Source organism: Lutra lutra, chromosome 11 (genome assembly GCF_902655055.1).
Source record: "Lutra lutra chromosome 11, mLutLut1.2, whole genome shotgun sequence".
In the NCBI taxonomy this organism is placed as follows: domain Eukaryota; kingdom Metazoa; phylum Chordata; class Mammalia; order Carnivora; family Mustelidae; genus Lutra; species Lutra lutra.
In genome coordinates this window covers 52,001,083-52,020,353 of record NC_062288.1, presented here as the reverse complement: position 1 = coordinate 52,020,353, position 19,271 = coordinate 52,001,083, and the positions used below count along the sequence as shown (strand labels likewise).

General features: G+C 35.6%; 1 protein-coding gene across 2 annotated transcripts in view; it reads right to left on the bottom strand.

The window, feature by feature from the left end:
* HDAC9 (histone deacetylase 9) overlaps positions 1-19,271 on the bottom strand; it is a 938,635-nt gene that overhangs the window by 181,814 nt on the left and 737,550 nt on the right. Inside the window, exons 21-22 of one of the 2 annotated variants that reach the window (XM_047696020.1) lie at positions 18,183-18,302; positions 17,721-17,818 (exon numbers count right to left, since the gene is read on the bottom strand). In XM_047696020.1, coding sequence (XP_047551976.1) covers positions 17,721-17,818; positions 18,183-18,302 — 218 coding nt within the window. Of the gene's footprint in view, positions 1-17,720; positions 17,819-18,104; positions 18,303-19,271 lie in introns of those variants that run through there. The other variant, XM_047696021.1, reaches the window with a different exon arrangement.

Here is a 19,271-nt window from a genome sequence, read left to right as displayed (position 1 = left end):
GAAAACCAACTTTGAGCTGATGTTTTCGTAAAAGAAAGAAAATGGAAAATAGTTTGCTTTCATAAATATATTTTAAAAGACAGAATTACAGACATTCCATGCTAACAGAATTGTGAAAAGCTGACTGGATGATGTAATATAAATCAATACACTGACTAACATTTCAGAGGAATTATATCCTATAAATCCAGGTCTTAACCTTTTACATGTACCCTTTGAAAATTAAAAGTGCAGTTTCATGGGAAGGCAAAAAAAGGATAATAATTACCAAGAGATAATCATAACTCCAGAGAAACTGTGGGCAGGCACTGTAGCCCAGCTCCTTGGTAGAAATGGGCAAACTGAAACACTGCAACCAGAAGTGGCTTCTTCTCAGTATACTTATAAATCCATTCAAGTTTATCTTGGGAGTCCACTCAGTTTCCCACTTTGAATTAATGGTAAGGGAACATTCAAGCTTTTTTCTAGCCCCAACACTAATTTCCTGTGTGATCTTATAAGTAACTTGTCCAATGTATAAAAATGTTTAAGGACAAAAAAGAAAATATTTCAATTGATGCAGAGCTTTTGAACTTTGATAAAGGAGACACTTCTTTGTTATGCTGGGCCCAAGAAAAAGCTATTGATGGTTCATGGAAGGAAACATTTTGTAGGTCTAGTCAATGAAAGAATTCTTCTCTCAACTATCATTTTGGAGAGAGAATTGTCGCACATCTGCCTTTCCCAGAAGAAATACAAGACTCTGCATCACATTTGGAACATTGCGCCTTCCAGCCACACCATGGTTTCCTAAGCACATCCCACATCCAGCATATTGGAGTCAGGCTCAATTTAGCCAAGAAAGGCTACATTCTTTTGTATTATTCAAGAAAAGTATTTTCTTTCTTTCCTTTTTTTTCTGACTCTGTTAAATGTCATAAAGGCTCACTGTCATAATACTATTTCATGTCTGAATTCTTTGATAGAAAAAAATTCTTTTTTTTTTTTTTTAATTTAGGCTTTTTTCCTTTCACTTACATAATTCAACCTACATAGACATCTTACAGACATTGGTTGAGTATCTATACATTCAGTAAAATGAAAGTGCATTTTAAGCAAATGACTAAGGACTCTGTTGATTTATTGATTTGCTAACTGTAATATCATTTGAATAAATATCTGATAACCACAGTTGTGGATTAATAAAGTTCAGAATATCTGTAATCTAGAAACATTATCTTTAGAAACGAAATGACATTGCCACACCATGATACCACAGGGTCCACTTTCAAAGCCACTTTCTTTTTCAACCAGAAAAGTAATATGTTTTAACATTTATTGTCTTATTTCAGGTATGCTCTCTTATCATGAAAGATACTTGATTAAAACTCTCCCTTACTGACATAAAGACAACCTAATTCCCCCCCCTTTTCCCTCAGCAAAACATAGTCATGAATAATAAATGAGGTCTTAAAACTTTGTAAGTCCATAAATGGATTTACCCATAAAACCAATTATATGTTCACACTGCAATTAGTTGCTATTTGTAAGAGTTAAAAAGAAACAAATCCATGTTTTTAATGTGTCATATCTGATCTAAAGCAAGCTTGGGAGATATGTGCACATATTTAAGCTGAAACAAAATATATACAGTGACTGTAAAATATAGCCAATTTGTTATAATTTTGAATGGCAGTAACTTTATCCTAAGAAAATTCACTGGAGGATTTAATAGTGGTATCAAAGAAAACTGACCCTCTTTTCCCTTTCCTTCTCTTGTTGATTCTCTGTTTCTCCTTCTTTCTTTTTTGGCGTTATGACTCTATGCTATCTAAGAAACATTCAGATACAACCAGAAGAAAATGGAGAAGAATATGGGTCACCCAAATGCTCAGTTTATCTAATAATGCGATATACTATAAATAATATATAACATGCTATATAATGTGTTTATTTTTAATCTGATTGTGAGAATTGTAAGGGTAAATGTATTTACTTTTATATTATGTTTAATTAATAATGAACTGTTTACAATGCTGTTTGTACCCTGTATATCAGAATTTCCCAAACTATGTTCTGTTGAGTGTTAGTTTCTGTAATATTTGTAATTATTTGGAGAGAAATAAACTGAGGAGCAGGACATTCTATATTTAAGTAATTTGAGGAAACAGTACATTAAATAATACAAGATTTCCTTAAGATGAAAAATTATTCAAGTCTTAAATTTGCTTTTGCAAATTATTTATCTTCAAGGGGAGATTTTTTTTTTTCACCACAGGATATTTTTATTGTTGAGAAACACTTCCTAGCATCCCCTGAATCTAGTGTTTAGCACAGTGTACTGTGCTAAACCACTTTTACTGGTATCTCAAATTTAGAGCCATTACTGCGTTGCTTGGTCTCCCAAAGATCTTTGTGGTAGATGTCTTATATCTGCTCAGGCTGCCATAACAAAATACCATAAACTGGATGCTTTAAACAACAGAAATTCTCACAATTCTGGAGCCTAGCTAGCAATCTGAGATTAGGGTGCCAGCATGTGCGTATATGTGCTTTCCTCAGTGCCTGCACACGGGGTAGAAAGAGAGAAGAAAAAGCTCTATGGTGTTTCTTCACTAATCCCATCAGATCAGAGCTCTGTCCTCACAACCTCATCATCTAACTCTAATTACTTTCCTCATCAACCCAACTCTAAATTCCATCGCACTGGGGGTTAGGACATTAGCAAATGACTTTTGGGGAGAAAACTTTTAATCCAAAGTAGTGTCTAATGAGAAAACAAATATTGTCAATTAGCTGAGTATTCTAAGACTTTTTTTATTTTTTTTTCCTAGTGTGAGATGATACCAGGTTCATCACTGCCAGAAGACTGTCACGGACTCCTTAATTTCTTTTAGGAGAGATTAGGGAGTAGAGGCTCAGTTTTGTCTTCCTAAGGCTGATTGCCCTGGGTTCTCCATATGGTTACCTAGGTAGAGCCATATCCTTATGGAGAACTAGTGCCCAGTCCAGCCTGTGCACAAGAATACTCAGAAAGGAGTACTGGATGAATGGTCACCAGGATCATGCATAACATTAGAATACAGTAATGTCAAGTTTACTTAAATAATGAAAAAATAATTAACTTTTTATTTCAAAAGGAGCCAAGTCAGTTGGTATCATTCATGACTTTCTTACCCAAAAAGTGATAAATAGGACAGGAAATAGGCCCTGATTCCATGTTCCTTGGCTTTTATGCCATGTGCAGGTCTCCTCACAGAGGGCTAAGGGATGAATAATTATTACTTCATTAAGACGCATAAACCATTTTTCTCAATTGGACCAAAAGAGGAACAGCAACAAGCTGCAGGAGGACGGGCTCCTTGGTGACACTACAGTCAACTCCTAAGAGGGAGACTACCTCGATTTTGCTTGCTTCTTGGTTTTGGAATGGATCGGGAACATTTTTGTGTAACCTCTTTGTGAAAGACTCTAGAAGCAGGACTTTAATCTTGTAGAGTCTCCTGAGGAATCTTTATTCCTCAGGGTGTCAGGACAATTCTCACACCATAGAAGGGTTCCTCACTTATTTCCACTTCAAAGGGGCATTAATAATAATCCTCCTTTTAAAAGAATCCAACCAGACCTTTTTGGTGTGATGATTAACTGGGAGGTGTTGTGTCTGTGTGTATGTGTGTGTGTATGTGTGTGTGTCTGTGTGTGTGTGTATTTTTTTTCCTCACTATATCAGGTACAATCATTTGAGCCCCTAAAAATAAATGTTCTTTCTGCAAAATATAGGCACAAACAAAAATGTTTTGAAAAGTAATCACTTGTTTAAAAAATGGAAATTGGGCTTCTGTGTTGTAAGGAATGTATGTGCATAACGGTGAAATTCAACACTGGTAAATGATCTGACTACCTCAAAGTGAAGTTTTTGCCTTCCTACAGTGGCCTTTAACCCTGTCCTTTCCTCCAATCTGAGAAGAGCTGATGTTGATGGAACATATAATGGCCCCTTTCCTGTGTAGTAAAGTCAGCAATAAAGCTTAGTAATTAAGGGTACCAGGGAGGCCCAGCCCAGCAGGCTAGTGGTGTGGCGAACACTTTTAGAACTTCAAACAATATCAAAGTCACTAAGAAACGGGCCTAGCTCAGTTCTGGTTTGAATTAAGCCTCACTTCCACACGCACTTTTCAAATCCAAGCTCAGACAAGAAAGCCAAGGCCTTCTGGATTTCATTAGAGCCAATTATCTTATCTGTTTCATCTCAGGCCTGACCCTAAGGCTGGCAAACAGCTATTCAGTGCATTTGTGTGGTTGTTTGAGAAAACCTCCAGTCAGCCAATGGCCCGAGGACCTGCTAATTAAAACACTGTTGCCCCCCTGCCTCTAGTGATTAAATATTTTCAAGCTTTTGTAAATAATTTTTCCATTCTTTGCCCCAAGCCTCAAAGGTCCAATACATGCAGTAATTTATTTAGTTTGTCAGAGAATACTGTTGGAAATAGGGTCATAATGGAACCTTTGGAAATTTTTATACGTCTTCGTACTTCTGAAAGTGACAGTTTATAAACCAGGCAAATGTGTATACTGTTTCTGATGTAATTATGCCCTAATGGCCTTTCTCCTTTTGAAGTGATATAGTGTATAACAGGCTTACATTTTGTCAATAATCATATTTCCTCAAATGTCAACATGATATCTAGCATCGGAATTTAATGAGATCATTTAAGTCCTAGAAATTATATCAAGGTATAGTGCCTTCGAGTTTTTTGCCTGAGGGTGGGTCACAGTCACAAAAACTAGTTTGGGAAGAAGACTAATTGAATTCTTGCTTGCTCTCTGTGGCAAGCAACAGCTAAAGAACACAATGAATTCTTTCCAGAACAAACTTCAGAGAAATCACTGAGTGATAATATGCTGCTGGTTCAGAAATGAAAATATTCAACAAGAATACCGAACTAAAAACTTTCCCCTAGACCTAATTTATATATAGTGATTTATATACAGTGATGAGAATCTCAGGATGATACCTACCTGGCAACTGCATTGTGGGCAGGAGGACATTAAGATCTTCCTTATAGCTCTGACATGCACTAAAGCACATAGGATACCACCACGGCCCTCCTAACATATGGACTTCCCTGTCTCTGTGTTCCTCAGGCTTCATATGGCCACAAGCACAGAAGTGCATGACGCTCCAGGCTAGCATGGACCAAACACAAACAGAGACTGTAGACACAACATACAGACATCTTTCTTCCCCTCTACCCTGCGCACAGCCACACAGACTCACAGCTCTTCTAAGCCAATCCAGTCATGTTTTATTGGAGAAAAATAAAAATTCAGGGTTTTGTTTGTTGTTGTTGTTGTTCTTTTTGAAGTATTATAAGAAGAAATGTTGGCAGGCTCATTAGCTGCATCCAGTGTTCACTAATATACCTATGAAAAAGAACTATGGCACTGAACAGCGCTGTTTCTGTTGTTCTTAAAATGACACTTCGGTCTTATCCTAAATAATAGGCTTTTTTTTTTTCTTTTCTAAATAATAGGCTTTTAATAAAAACATCCACCAAAGGCAAACAATTAAACAATACGTAAAGCACCAGGGGGCAACCTCGTGGTTTAGTTACAGTCTGGAGCCATTCCAGAGGAGAACATGTGGGTATTTTACAAGGAACAATGCACTTTTCCAAAGTTATTATAAAACAACAAAATTTTAAATTGGGCCTCATAAGTCCTTCCACTTTGGTACAGGATTTCATGCTCAGCTCTGATAATGGGAGGAAATCTTTAAATAACTAATTTCTTTAAAACCATGTTTGGAGAACTGTGTCAAACATGTTATACACAAAAATATACATACACACACATATATATTTATGGCATATATGCATATACATGTCCATATACATACATTTATCTATATATAAAGCAATGATATATATGTTTGTATACATGTATGTATATATAGCAAGTATTATTTATAATGCAATATTGATATAGATCACAGTCATTTTAGAAGACAGACAAAATATTTCTTAAGTTGTAAAAAAAAAGTTACACTAAGGTGTAGTCATCCTTCTTGCCAATTAATTAAATATTTTTCTCTTGGATTTTACATATAATTATTTGGTTTTTATCGACTGTCATAGCCTCAAAAAAAAAAACAAACTAAGTGGAATATATTAACAAACTTGGCAGACTTCAGTTCTCTGAAAAATTCAGAATGTACTCAAACAATTTTTAACTAAATCAGTAAAATATGACACACACCAGATTTTATTATTTCTGAACCAGTCTTTTTCACCTGCTATAAATTATACTGGTGTAATTATATTTATTGGCAAGTAGGCATCACTGAATAATTTCTGCAATGTTATTTTCAATCGAGAAATCCTGCACTATAAAAGGAAATTAACAGTATCAGAAACTCACACAAAGGAGAAAACTTGGATGCATAGCAAAGTCAGGGGCCTGATGTGGTAACTTTAACATCTAAGACTTTTTCTGAAACTGAAAGCAGAGGGTCAAGTGACCAACTTTCTTTCTGTTACAAAACTTTTAAATTATAAATTCACGTCCACTCCATTTTTGCTCTGGATTGCAAATAAACTCCTCTTCACTATTTTGCCTTTGACTACTATTCAAGTGAAAATGTTCATTTGTTTGTGAAATTCAGTCTGTTAGAGTAACTCCAATATGGCTTTAATTTCAAGAAGTTATGAACCAACAAAAAATACACATCCTAGGTAACACAGTATTTTGTTTTCAAGTATAGCAATATGTATCTTTAATAAGTCAGATAATGTATAGATGCTCTTTTCTTGATGGACTTTCCCACAACTGACCTGGTATGTAAAATATCTCCAAATTGAAATGTAGGTGGATTTAAAATTCTGCTAAGATTGAAAGGTGACTCAATCATCCATTGTACCTCTTCTCCTACTCACTTTTTTTTTTTTTTAAAGATTTTATTATTTATTTGACAGAGAGATCACAAGCAGGCAGAGAGGCAGGCAGAGAGAGAGGAGGAAGCAGGCTCCCTGCTGAGCAGAGAGCCCGATGCGGGGCTCGATCCCAGGACTCTGAGATCATGACCTGAGCCGAAGGCAGCGGCTTAACCCACTGAGCCACCCAGGCGCCCCTCCTACTCATTTTTTAAATTGCAAAATATAATGGCACTATATCATGGAAATGTATATGCAAAACATAATGGAAGTGTAAAGGCAAGAAGGTTATTTTGTTAAGACTTGCCCATTAGAAGTTATGTAGTTCATAAACCCAATGCCCTCCAAAAGGCTTCACAACAGCAATGCTGCTCTTCAGAGTAGATGTTTAGACAACCAGTCCCAAGACTGTGGTGCCCCCAAGAAAGATGGGCAGATCTGTAACAGATACAAGGAAAAGTCCTCACCCTCTAGAAGAGTGCCAGAGAAGTTTAAATGTCTGCATAAATGAAAACAGATGTCATTTACAAGCTTCATCTACATGACATCAAATCATTGGGATGAAGTCCGGAAAACTGAGTCTATCATCCAGATGTCTGATGTCAGGCAAAGACTTGGACTACTTTCTGAAAGTCCTACCTACCAGAAAATGGTGTAAACTTCAGCCCTGAACCTTAAAAGTAGTATCTGAACAGATTTTCTGTGAACAGAAGTTTCCCAAAGATGATTTCTCTACCTGGAAAGGTTAATAAGTGAATTTTTATTGGTCAACATTATATTTATCTCATTCTCAAAAAAAAAACTATAAATTCACATTTATGGTATATTAAAAATTTTTTCTCTTCTTTCATATTTAGTATCTCAAAAAATTTAGTTATAGCAAACTTTAGGTATAAAATCATGGAAATGAAGGGGTATTATTCAGTTTTAAGAAAACACATCTAAGGGAAGCCTGAGTGGCTCAATTGGTTAAGCAGCTGCCTTTGGCTCTGGTGTGATGGTCATGATCCCAGGGCCCTGGGATGGAGTCCCATATTGGGCTCCTTGCTCAGCAGAGAGCTTGGTTCTCTCTCTGCCTGCCCTTCCCCTTTTTATGCTTTCTCTTGCTATTTCTCTCTCTCTGACAAATAAATAAAATCTTAAAAAAAAAAAAAAAAAGAGGAGTGCCTGGGTGGCTCAGTGGGTTAAAGCCTCTGCCTTCGGCTCAGGTCATGATCCCAGGGTCCTGGGATCGAGCCCCGCATCGGGCTCTCTGCTCTGCGGGGAGCCTGCTTCCTCCTTCTCTCTCTCTGCCTATTTGTGATCTCTGTCTGTCAAATAAGTAAATAAAATCTTAAAAAAAAAAAAAAAGAAAGAAAAGAAAACACCCAAAGGCATTGAAATTTGGTTAACAAATAGCTGTCCAAAGAAATATAGAATAAGTAACTTCTATTTGGTTTTATCTTACCAGTAAATGAAGCATAATCTTAAATATTCACTAAAATTGTGAAAAAGTATGACTCCAGAGTTTAATTATACTTTTATAATAATTAAATGCATAATTCCATTTTTACAAAATGATTTATTTATGCTAATGAATTGATCTGAGTTGTTCAACAGTGCAAAAGATCTGGCTTAAAAAGCTCCACGATATTTCATGGAAAGCTTTCATCTTTTGATATCTCTGAGTATTACACATATGTTGAAAGGATTCTGTGCAAGACAAGAGTTTTATAATCCATTGTTCCATCTTGAAAATAAAAACAAGTCATTTCTAGTCACGCCAATTGCTGTCTTTCTTAGAACGGCTAGGGAAAAGATTTAATTGCACATAGCTACTCTTTTAATTAGTCCTTATTATTTGGAAAACTGTACCATTGTTACACAAATGTTACACAAATTCCTGGAAATTTTTGACTTTAAAATTTCTAAGTCAGAAGGGAAAAATGTTGTCTTAAAATTTTTACAGTGAATCTGACCTTTTAAAATAATAATAAAAACTATGTTGTAGCATTTGAACTACTTTAAATAGTTCTTCATTGCAGATAATATAATTCACCTTTCAAAACTTCAAGCACCTCAAGATACTTCCTGGACTTTTTACCTGAGCTCTATACTGTCTAATAATATCATTTCTCTTTGATGCTCAGCTCAAAAATGAAGTTTGCAAGTTTTCTAAGGAAGACAGGTGTGCATAAGATCACTTTACTCCCAGGGTCAAAGAGCAGAATTCTAAGGGTATCTAGAGACACACACCTATAGAAATTGTAATTTTTTGATGAAAATTGGTACAATATGTTGCACAGATGAAAGAGAAAAAAAGTATTGTTAAACTATACTTGTTGTTAAAACTAAAGAGCAGATAGAAGTGACAGCTTTCTAAAACTTATTCTTATGGATCTTTTTCTCCTGACTGTTCTGATAAAAATTCTCAAAACATTTCTACATGCTGAATATAAAGAAAAGAATCTGGACAATGAGTAAAACTGTTGATCACACCAGCAATAAATTCATATGCATTGCTCTTCATTGAAATAAAATACCAATAGATGAAAATCATTATTGCTTTGTTCCCAAGATTGATTGACAAGTTTGGATTTGAAGCCCACATCTTCTTTATTAGCCAAGTCTTTTAGAAAGAGAAAATGTGGGCTTGATTTGTGAGCTATGATAAATGGTCTGGGAAAGATGGTAGTAGGGCCAATTTGATATGTACAGTATTTCATATTGGCAAATTGCTTCAAGAAATTCCACCCTCTTTCCCAAAATGTCTTCAACATCCTTAGGAAAATACATACTATCATGAGCATAATATATGTGGTTGTCACTAACAATTGAGAATCCATCCAAGACTGGGAAACATCAACCACAGCTCTTATAGACAAAATAAGACCCCAAATCATTTTGCAGTATTGAGTATGATTTTTAGATGACAACAAATCATTATTTATTTCAAAATTGAATCTAAAAGTTCATTTATCACTCTATATTCCATTAAATTTATATTTGGTATTTCTCCGGTTCAATTATATGCTTACTTCAAAAAAATCTAAATGTATACATAAAAAGAAAATATTTATTTTAACAAAGAAGGGAAAAATATATTTCCCATTGTAAATAGTTTGGTTTCAAAGGAAGAAAAATATATGGGTTTCATTCGATAGTCTCCCTTATTATTTCAGATGAGGTAGGAAAGCACAATGAGAAGTGGCTTGGGAGTTATATGATACAAGGGTAGTGAAAATCTAGGGCTTATTTTCAATTTTAAAATAGTGCTGCCAATTTATATGTCCAAATGAGACGTTCGATAGATTAAATGCATTTGCAAAGAATTTTTTACTACATTATTGTTTTGTCACTCCTACTCTTGAAAGAGGAACTATAGTTTTAGAGCTTAGGGCCAAAGGAGTCTGTCTCCACATTCACACTTGTTGCCACTGAGTCCCTGATCATCATTTACCAGCTGTGCAACATCAGGAAACCACTGAAACTCAAAAGGGGCTTGGTATCCTTATGTACCAATTGTAAGCACTCAGCTCAACTATTTGTAAAGATGAAAAGAAATGAGCTACTAGCAAATATTAAGTCTTCATGGAATGGTCTATATTACCATGCTATTATTATCATTATGTTGTTACTTTTATGATGATATTACTTTCCCTTTTCTTAGCATTAAATTATATTAAAATATAAATAACACATAAAAATACTTACTTAGCTGTTATTACCATCAGAAGAGAACATATTTATTATGATCTCATCTCATTTCTTCTTTTTTTTTTTTTTTTTAAAGATTTCATTTATCTAAACAATCTCTACACCCAACGTGGGGCTTGAATTCACAATCCCAAGATCAAGAGTCTCATGCTCTACAAACTGAGCTGGCTAAGCACCCCTCATTCCATTTCTCAGACAAGATTTAGCAACCTCTTTTTCAATCTCTTGCACATGACAAGAATATTTAGACGCCAATGATCTAAAATTTATTAGAATATTAATGATATATTTGTTAAAATAATGAAAAGAGAAAATAAAATATTGTACTTATTAATGTGCCCTGACCAAAATTATCTCCAATCATTCCATGGTAAACTAGACCTGCTGATTAGCTAACGAACACTTGCTCTACAAATAATGACAATAAAGGGCTCAGTTCTTTGCTTTCAAGCTAAATGTATATTCTTCATTTGCCACAAGTGGGGTAGGAATCATGGAAAGCCATGGTTCCTACTTTTTTATTTTTTATTTTTTAAAGAATTTATTTATTTATCTGACAGAGAAAGACACAGGGAGAGAGGGAGCACAAGCAGTGGGAGTGGGAGAGGGAGAAGCAGGTTTCCTGCCAAGCAGGGAGCCCAATGTGGGGCTTGATCCCTGGACCCTGGGATCATGACCTGAACCAAAGGCAGATGCTTAACAACTGAGCCACCCAGGTGCCTCCATAGTTCCTATTTTAAAGATGCTACATCTAGGGGCGCCTGGGTGGCTCAGTGGGTTAAGCCGCTGCCTTCGGCTCGGGTCATGATCTCAGGGTCCTGGGATCGAGCCCCGCATCGGGCTCTCTGCTCAGCAGGGAGCCTGCTTCCTCCTCTCTCTCTGCCTGCCTCTCTGCCTGCTTGTGATCTCTCTGTCAAATAAATAAATTAAAAAAAAAAAAATCTAAAGATGCTACATCTAGAAGAGAATCTAGTTTGATGAACTGAGAATAACTATGCTATCTGGCCAAGCTTCCAGTCAGTCTTGTTTTAATGGATTTTCAATTTGCTTTTATCATTAAAGTAAACAGGTATGAACCAAAGATAGGTGAAAAAGATACAGGCTATAAGGATGGTGTATGTAGTCAGTGATTGGTCTGCTTTGATGATGTAACAAATATGTAACAAATTTTTAAACATTCTACTTTTGTTATGTGGTTGAAGTATTTTAGTAAAGGCTACATTTGCAAGTACAAATATTTTGATTAGCGATACTTCGTAAGTCAATAAAGAAAAAATAGTTTATAAAAACATAACAAAAATTTCGACTAGAGGGGCGCCTGGGTGGCTCAGCGGGTTAAAGCCTCTGCCTTCAGCTCGGGTCATGATCCCAGGGTCCTGGGATCGAGTCCCGCATCGGGCTCTCTGCTCAGCGGGGAGCCTGCTTCCTCCTCTCTCTCTGCCTTCCTCTCTGCCTACTTGTGATCTCTGTCTGTCAAATAAATAAATAAAATCTTTAAAAAAAAAATTTCGACTAGATATATATTTTCTAGATTAGAAAACTCACTCAAATCCCCTTTTTTACTTGGCATACTAAACAGTCCCAGAGAGATAGAGTCATTCAGAGTTTTCCCCTGAGGTAAATATTCCTGAATAACTGGTATTTACAGATCCTTTGCCTTTTGGAAATCTTCACCATCAATACATTAATTATGGTACTAAAGACTATAACACACTGGCCTGGAGAGTTGTTATTTTTTAAAAGATTTTATTAATTTATTTTGAGAAAGAGAGAGAATGCTTGCATGCAGGAGCTGCGGGGGAGGAACAGAGGAAGAGGGAGAAGCAAGTTCCCTACTGAACAAGGAGCCCTAAAGTGCTGCTACTAGATCCCAGGACTCTAGGGTCATGACCTATGCCCTAAGCCAAAAGCAGACACTTAGCCAACTGAGCCACCCAGGCGACCCAAGAGTTGTTATTTTTTGAATCACAACTTGTTTGAATCTAAGGAACTCATACCAATAGTTCTATCCCACTCTTTTAACTAGTTGTCATAGTGTGCCAAATGAGTCATTTATTATTTCAACAAAGGCTTCTGAATTTAAGGTGTTTGTATTTTATTTTTGAAATTAAAAAGCCACAAAGGGATTGTCATTCATTCATTCATTGGATAAAATAGGCAAATTTCAAAAACTACTAGTATCTTACTTCCACACTAGAAATTGCTACTCATTTTTCTAAACACTCAAAGATGTTGTCCTCATTAGATTTAATTAGAAGCATGAGCTATTGTCTCCTGTCCACTATGAACTATTTAAGTGCTTTTATATAAATGATCACTCCAACATTTGCATAACCCTTAAAAAATTCATCTTTAGAAAAAAATGGTATGACCAGTGCTCATCTAGTCACTACGGATGAGACAGAACAATTGGAACTATATATATACACTTATAATGTCAGATATCTTCTCTTCATTCAATATTTTTGTTGAATACCTTCAAAATATACATATATATATTTCACTTCACTTCAAAATATACATATGAATATGTATATATATATGTGTATATATATATGTATATATATGTGTATATATATATGTGTATATATATATGTATATATATGTGTATACATATTTATATGGTTTTTTAAAGGAGGGAGTGTGCACGAACAGGGGGAGGAGTAGAGGGAGACAGGGAGAGAGAGAAACTTAAGCAGGCTCCACACCCATCATGAATGTAGCTCTGATGTAGAGCTCCATCACGACCCTGAGATCATGACCTGAGCCAAAATCAAGAGTCAGATGCTTAACTGACTGAGCCACTCAAGTTCCCCTGGAAACAATATTTTGAAGTGACTGAAACAGAGAGTGCTTAGCAGGCATTCGACAAAATATTTATTGAATAAAGAGAAGACGTCTGACATTTTAAGCAAATAAATGGGTGTTCAAAGTTCCTTGTAAAGTTCTCGAAGGGCCAAGAGATAGTTAGGTTCCAGACTTTTGCTAGGCTCACTTAATACCAAGGGTTTCCAATGACACTGTAACCAGTATCATTCCTTCTTTCTTTGACTCATTCATTTATTCTTTGATTTATTCAGCCAATATTACTGAACAGCTCCTTTTTTGCCATGCTGTGTACTAAACATTTGTGACTTAGACTTGGGGTGAAGGTCTTACATTTTGGTAAAATTTCACTGTGCTTTATCACTCTTTGGTCTTTTAAATCGTGAATAGTAGAAAAGAGCAGCAATGCGGTGTGACAGATTTTAGAGACATAAACTGAGTTCCCACCATGGCCTTTACAATTAGAAGTTCCGTGCCTTATACAAAGCACTTAAGAATTAGCTATAATGTTTATAAAATTTCTAATCTAAGACTTGGCATGTAAGAATATAAGACCTCAAGCAAAATGTAATTATTTTATAAAATGGTAGGCTTGGTGGCAGGAAGGAAGGAGACCCCCAGGACTCCCTTCCCCCCTTCCTTTATTTATTTATTTATTTATTTATTTATTTAATTTAGATTTTATTTATTTGACAGAGTGAGAGAGAGCACAAGCAGGAGGAGTTAGCATGCAGGCACGCAGAGTGAGAGGGAGAAGCAGGCTCCCTGCTGAGCAAGGAGACTGATGCAAGACTCTCTCCCAGGACCTGGGATCATGACCTGAGCTGAAGGCAGATGCTTAACCACCTGAGCCACCCAGGTGCCCCTAAAATGGTAGCCTTGGAATACCTTTTAGTTCCACATAAAAGATATTTGACATTACTGAACATTTTAAAAACTCAAGAAAAATCTTAAATATATCCTGCAGTAATTTGGGGGATAACTTATAGCAAACATGAAAACTTTTTGTTTGCCTGCAATAGTCTTTTTGCTACAGAAAAAATACGTAATAGAAACAAGAATAATATACATGACAAATGTAGGCTGGTACAATAAGCAGCCTCCTTATATCCCCCTATAGCTTCACAGAGAGAGGCTTTCCCTTCAAAGATACTTATCCCAGTCCAGAAACAATGAAAAATTAAGAAAAAAGAAAAGGCACCATTTACTTTTCCCACCATCTCCATATTATACACCCACAAAAGATGCCAAAAACATCTCCAGTTTTAATACTGGTAAACAAGGTAACTACATGATATTACAAAGCATATGCTTATAAGGTAATACTACATCAAAAATTATATTGGAGTATATTTCACTAAAGCCCCAGATTAGAAAGGAATTTATATATTCCCATTCTTTGCCAACAAAAGTTTATGGAATATGATCTCTATTCCTGCCAGGCAATCCCACCCTTATGCTCTTAAGCCAAGAGAGCAAGATCATTTCATGACTAAATGCTTTTCACAGTCTATTCTCTCTTTCTATTACGAGTACCCCCCCACTCCAATTCCTTTATCCCTTGGAAACCCCCACTCATCCTTGAAAGTACAGTCTGAACAATACTTCCTGAAACCCTTCAGGAAGAGTTCATCATTTTACCCTCTCTATGTCTAATCATACCCATTTTCTAGAACAGTGAGTATCACTTCTTTTATGATTCTTGAGAGCAAGTCAGCTCAAAATTCCAAGTGCTTATCACTGTGCCTGGAATACAATCTGTTGTATGAATCTTTTTGAATGGATGACTTAATTTTTTTTTTTTTAAGATTTTATTTATTTATTTGACAGAGAGAGATCACAAGCAGGCAGAGAGGCAGGCAGAGAGAGAGGAGGAAGCAGGCTCCCTGCTGAGCAGAGAGCCCGATGCGGGGCTTGATCCCAGGACCCTGAGATCATGACCTGAGCCGAAGGCAGCGGCTTAACCCACTGAGCCACCCAGGCGCCCCTGGATGACTTACTTTCTTGATTCCTCTATGAGAAGCTCCCAAGTACTTCTAGTCATACAAGTTGAACAGCAAACACAGTATAGTTCAAAATTAATTATTATGGTTTAAATCTGGTTCTTAAATAACTATGAACATTAAAAGATGCAGTTTTACATTTCTGTAGCCTAGCTAAATAATATTGCCTCCTCTAACTAAGCTTAGAAATGGTGACTGCACTGGAAACTATAGAAAAGTTTGCTAATATAAAGTGTCCACATTCAGGCAAAAGGAAGGTACCAATCTTGAGGATATTAAGTCACTTTCAGGAGCCCTGATTCACTTAATTTTCATTCAAGAAACAATAACATATACTTAATATATGTTAATACGTTACAATATATGTTATATATGTTATAATATGTTATATGTTAATATATACTTTATTATAATTAATATTAATACTTATTTAATTATTTAATAACATTGTTGTGTTCAAAGGGGTTCTTTGTAAACATTCTTACCCATCATTCACTTTGTGATGTGAGAACAAGTAGTACAAAATATAAATTCTCCTTCCCTGCTGGGTATGCATAATTCATTTTTAAGTAAAGCCATAGTACCCCAAATAGTATTATGATAATAAAAAACTAAGAATTCTGTATTATAGATCAGTGGTATATAATCATTTGTTATAGGACGATTGAGAACTTAATGTTTCATGCAAGTAATCAAGTTAATTTGGTAAACAAATAAATTCATATGTGATATAATATTAAAGTCTATTATCCCATTAGAGTTCCTCTAAGATACGAATAACATTTAAGTTGCAAATATAGGTAAACAGAATTTATAATAATGAAACTCTCTTAATAATATTTATTATTTATTATTTATCATTATTATTTCTTAATAATAATGAAAGTCTCTTAATGCAGTTTTTTTTAGTTTTATTGTAAATTAACCTAAAATATCTTCACAGACAACACAAGTCTTTAAGTAAAATTATTTCAGCTATTTTTCTATAAATAGTGTATATATTGAATATAAATATATATATATTTTCAAAGTAAAAATCTAGAATGTGTGTAGAATTTTCCTTAATATCCCAAAACCAAACCAAATATATTTACTTTCAACGTATTTTCTTGAAAAAAGCGATTTTCTATCATTTTTCCTAGGCCTGTTTTCAAATGAAAATGACTCTCAAATGAGAAATTTAAGTATGCATTATATATAGGACAGCAGAAACTCACCCACACTTCACTTACTGAAAAATCTCCCTATTATTTCCTTACATTTAAAATGTATTGGCAATAGGATATTCCCCCTTGGGAACTTATAAATGATAAATTTAAAAATAATGTTTTTAAGGTTTCTTATGTAGTTGTTTGTTTTTGCTTTCAACTAAACAAAACACCCCAAAATCATGCATTACCAATGGGTTAAAATATCCTAAAATCTTGCAAGTGGGTACGTATTAACACAATCTGATATTTCTCTATAAAACAGTCCTTTCTAAGGACTGAAAATATTTTTTTTAACTCTAGACAATAAAATACGCCTTTTTCTAAAAACAAATTCAATATTCAAAAGATAGCTTTTGATTTGTTGCATTTCTTGCTTAATTTTAAAAGTTCTTTGTTTAGAAGGACCAAGTAGCAAAATACACTATATATATAAATATACATTTAAATTACTCCCTGCATTTTGTACAGAAACTGAAAACAACTAATTAATCAGTTGATGTTTAATGTGAGAGGTAAAATATTTTATGAAAGAGAAAAGTCACTTACTCTACCATGAAATGAGATGCCTAAGCTAACATTCCAAAAGTGAGCTAGCTCTGCAGAACCAAGAATATTGAGTGGTGCTATGTGAAAAATGAAATCTGTAGTCCAGTGAAGTTTGGGAAATGTCTGTTCAACAAAGTTATGTGGGTAATGAAGGCCTTATCAGAGCATCTAATATGCTAATGTCCATTCTAAATGACAATATTGCTAGAATAGGCACAAGTTTCCAGAATTACTCAATAAATTTTTTTCCCTTCTCTTTTTGGCAGAGAGGGCATAGCATGCCTGGGCCATTGGCCAATATACCTGTACAACTACAAGTAGGCCTTGATGTACCTTTTTTCTTACACATATTCTTTATGTGCTTTGGAGCTATATTCAGGTCCCAAAACAAAATGTTTTTTTGAACATTTAATGGAATGGCTCCTTTAGCCACTTTCCCTTGTTTAAAACTTACATTTCTCTTTTACATTTGGTGTCATTTCAATGGACATTTCTAATTTGCTAGTTTCAGAAAAAGAAGTACCAACCTGAATGCTTCAAGGTACTCTACATCTCCCATGGGGGGATCAAGGCCACCTGTCCAGGCAATATTTATATTGTATCCTTCCCCAAGCCCTGTTCCAACCTAGGAAGAAAAAACAAAAACAAAAACAAAAACCAAACAAAAACAAAAAACAAACAAACAGAAAGCCCCACAACACAGTGGGTAGAGGAGGGTGCAGGGAAGAAAGCAAAAAGAGAGGAAAACAAACACATGTGAGCTCTTGAAATAAACATCAAACAACATGTCAAATCAGCCCAACCTTGCTTGACAACCAGTGCTCTGGGTTATGCACTTGTTCTGCACTGGTTCTGGGTCCCATGGGACAATTCAGTAATCTCGTGTAATTTAAAACACCAGCAAAGGACAAGAAAATTAGGGGTAATCATGCAATGCAATTACCTGAAAGATAAAAATAAAAGTGGGGCTCTAAAGAAATAAACCGAACCTCATTTGGGGCTCCGCTGCCAGGGAAAAAGTTCCCTTCATCATAGCGATGGAGTGAAATATACAGGATGCTGGGGTCAGCATAAAAGGCCTGCTGGGTACCATTTCCATGGTGAACATCCTACAAGGAAAAGAAAACAGATGACAAATACAGTCATGTTAACTGCGTGGAGACAACTTTTCTTACTTCTAGTTCCCTTTCTACCCCACCCTCCTTCTCATCTTCTGTCTTCTCACTATGCCCTCTTCTTCCTCCTGTTCAGCTTGCGTCCACACCACCCCCTTTACTTCCTGAACTTTCAGGCAAATTACCCTTTAATGCACTCATTTTTTAAACTGGCTTCTAAAAATCAGGAAACCACAGCGAACATGCCCTGGAGACTCCAGATGAGCAGTCACTGAGAAAGCCCAGTCCTTTGGTACAATTAGATATTTATACACCGGCCCTTTGTACTCTTTGCTTCAGTGATGGAATCTCGCATCCTGTTTTATGGAGGAATTTTATGACTTATTAACTGCCAACAGTTCATAACCCCTCAGGCTTAATTAACTAGCCTCATTGGCCTCTGAAGAAAGACTAATGTTTAAACTACAAACTAGTATTCTGCAGAAGGATCTATGGCTTACAGAGCATTTTCACAATTCTTGACAGAACACTAAACATACATGCATGCATTGATTTGCCAAGTCCCACCATTAAGGTCAAAGGCTTTGCAACCAGCTGAGTAAATTGGCCTTCTTGGAGCATTCAGTTCAGTTAGCAATCCCTCAGCAGTTAGAATTACTTCAAAAGAGACGCCAGATGCAAAAAGGAATTCATACTTTATTTTGGTAAAATCGTGATGGCAAGAGTTGAAGACACAGGAGCATGAGCTCATCAGCTATTAAATCACTTGGACCACGCAAAAAGATGGCACAGAGCTTCATGCAAACTTGTCCAATCTACCTAATTTTGATATTCTATCATGGTTCTCTTCCTTAGCCTCCTTTCTTTTTTGTCCCCCCACCTCCATACCACCCCATCCCTTCAAAAAAAAAAAAAAAATCCTATATCATTAAAATGAATGAAAAAATTCTTAGGACATTTGTA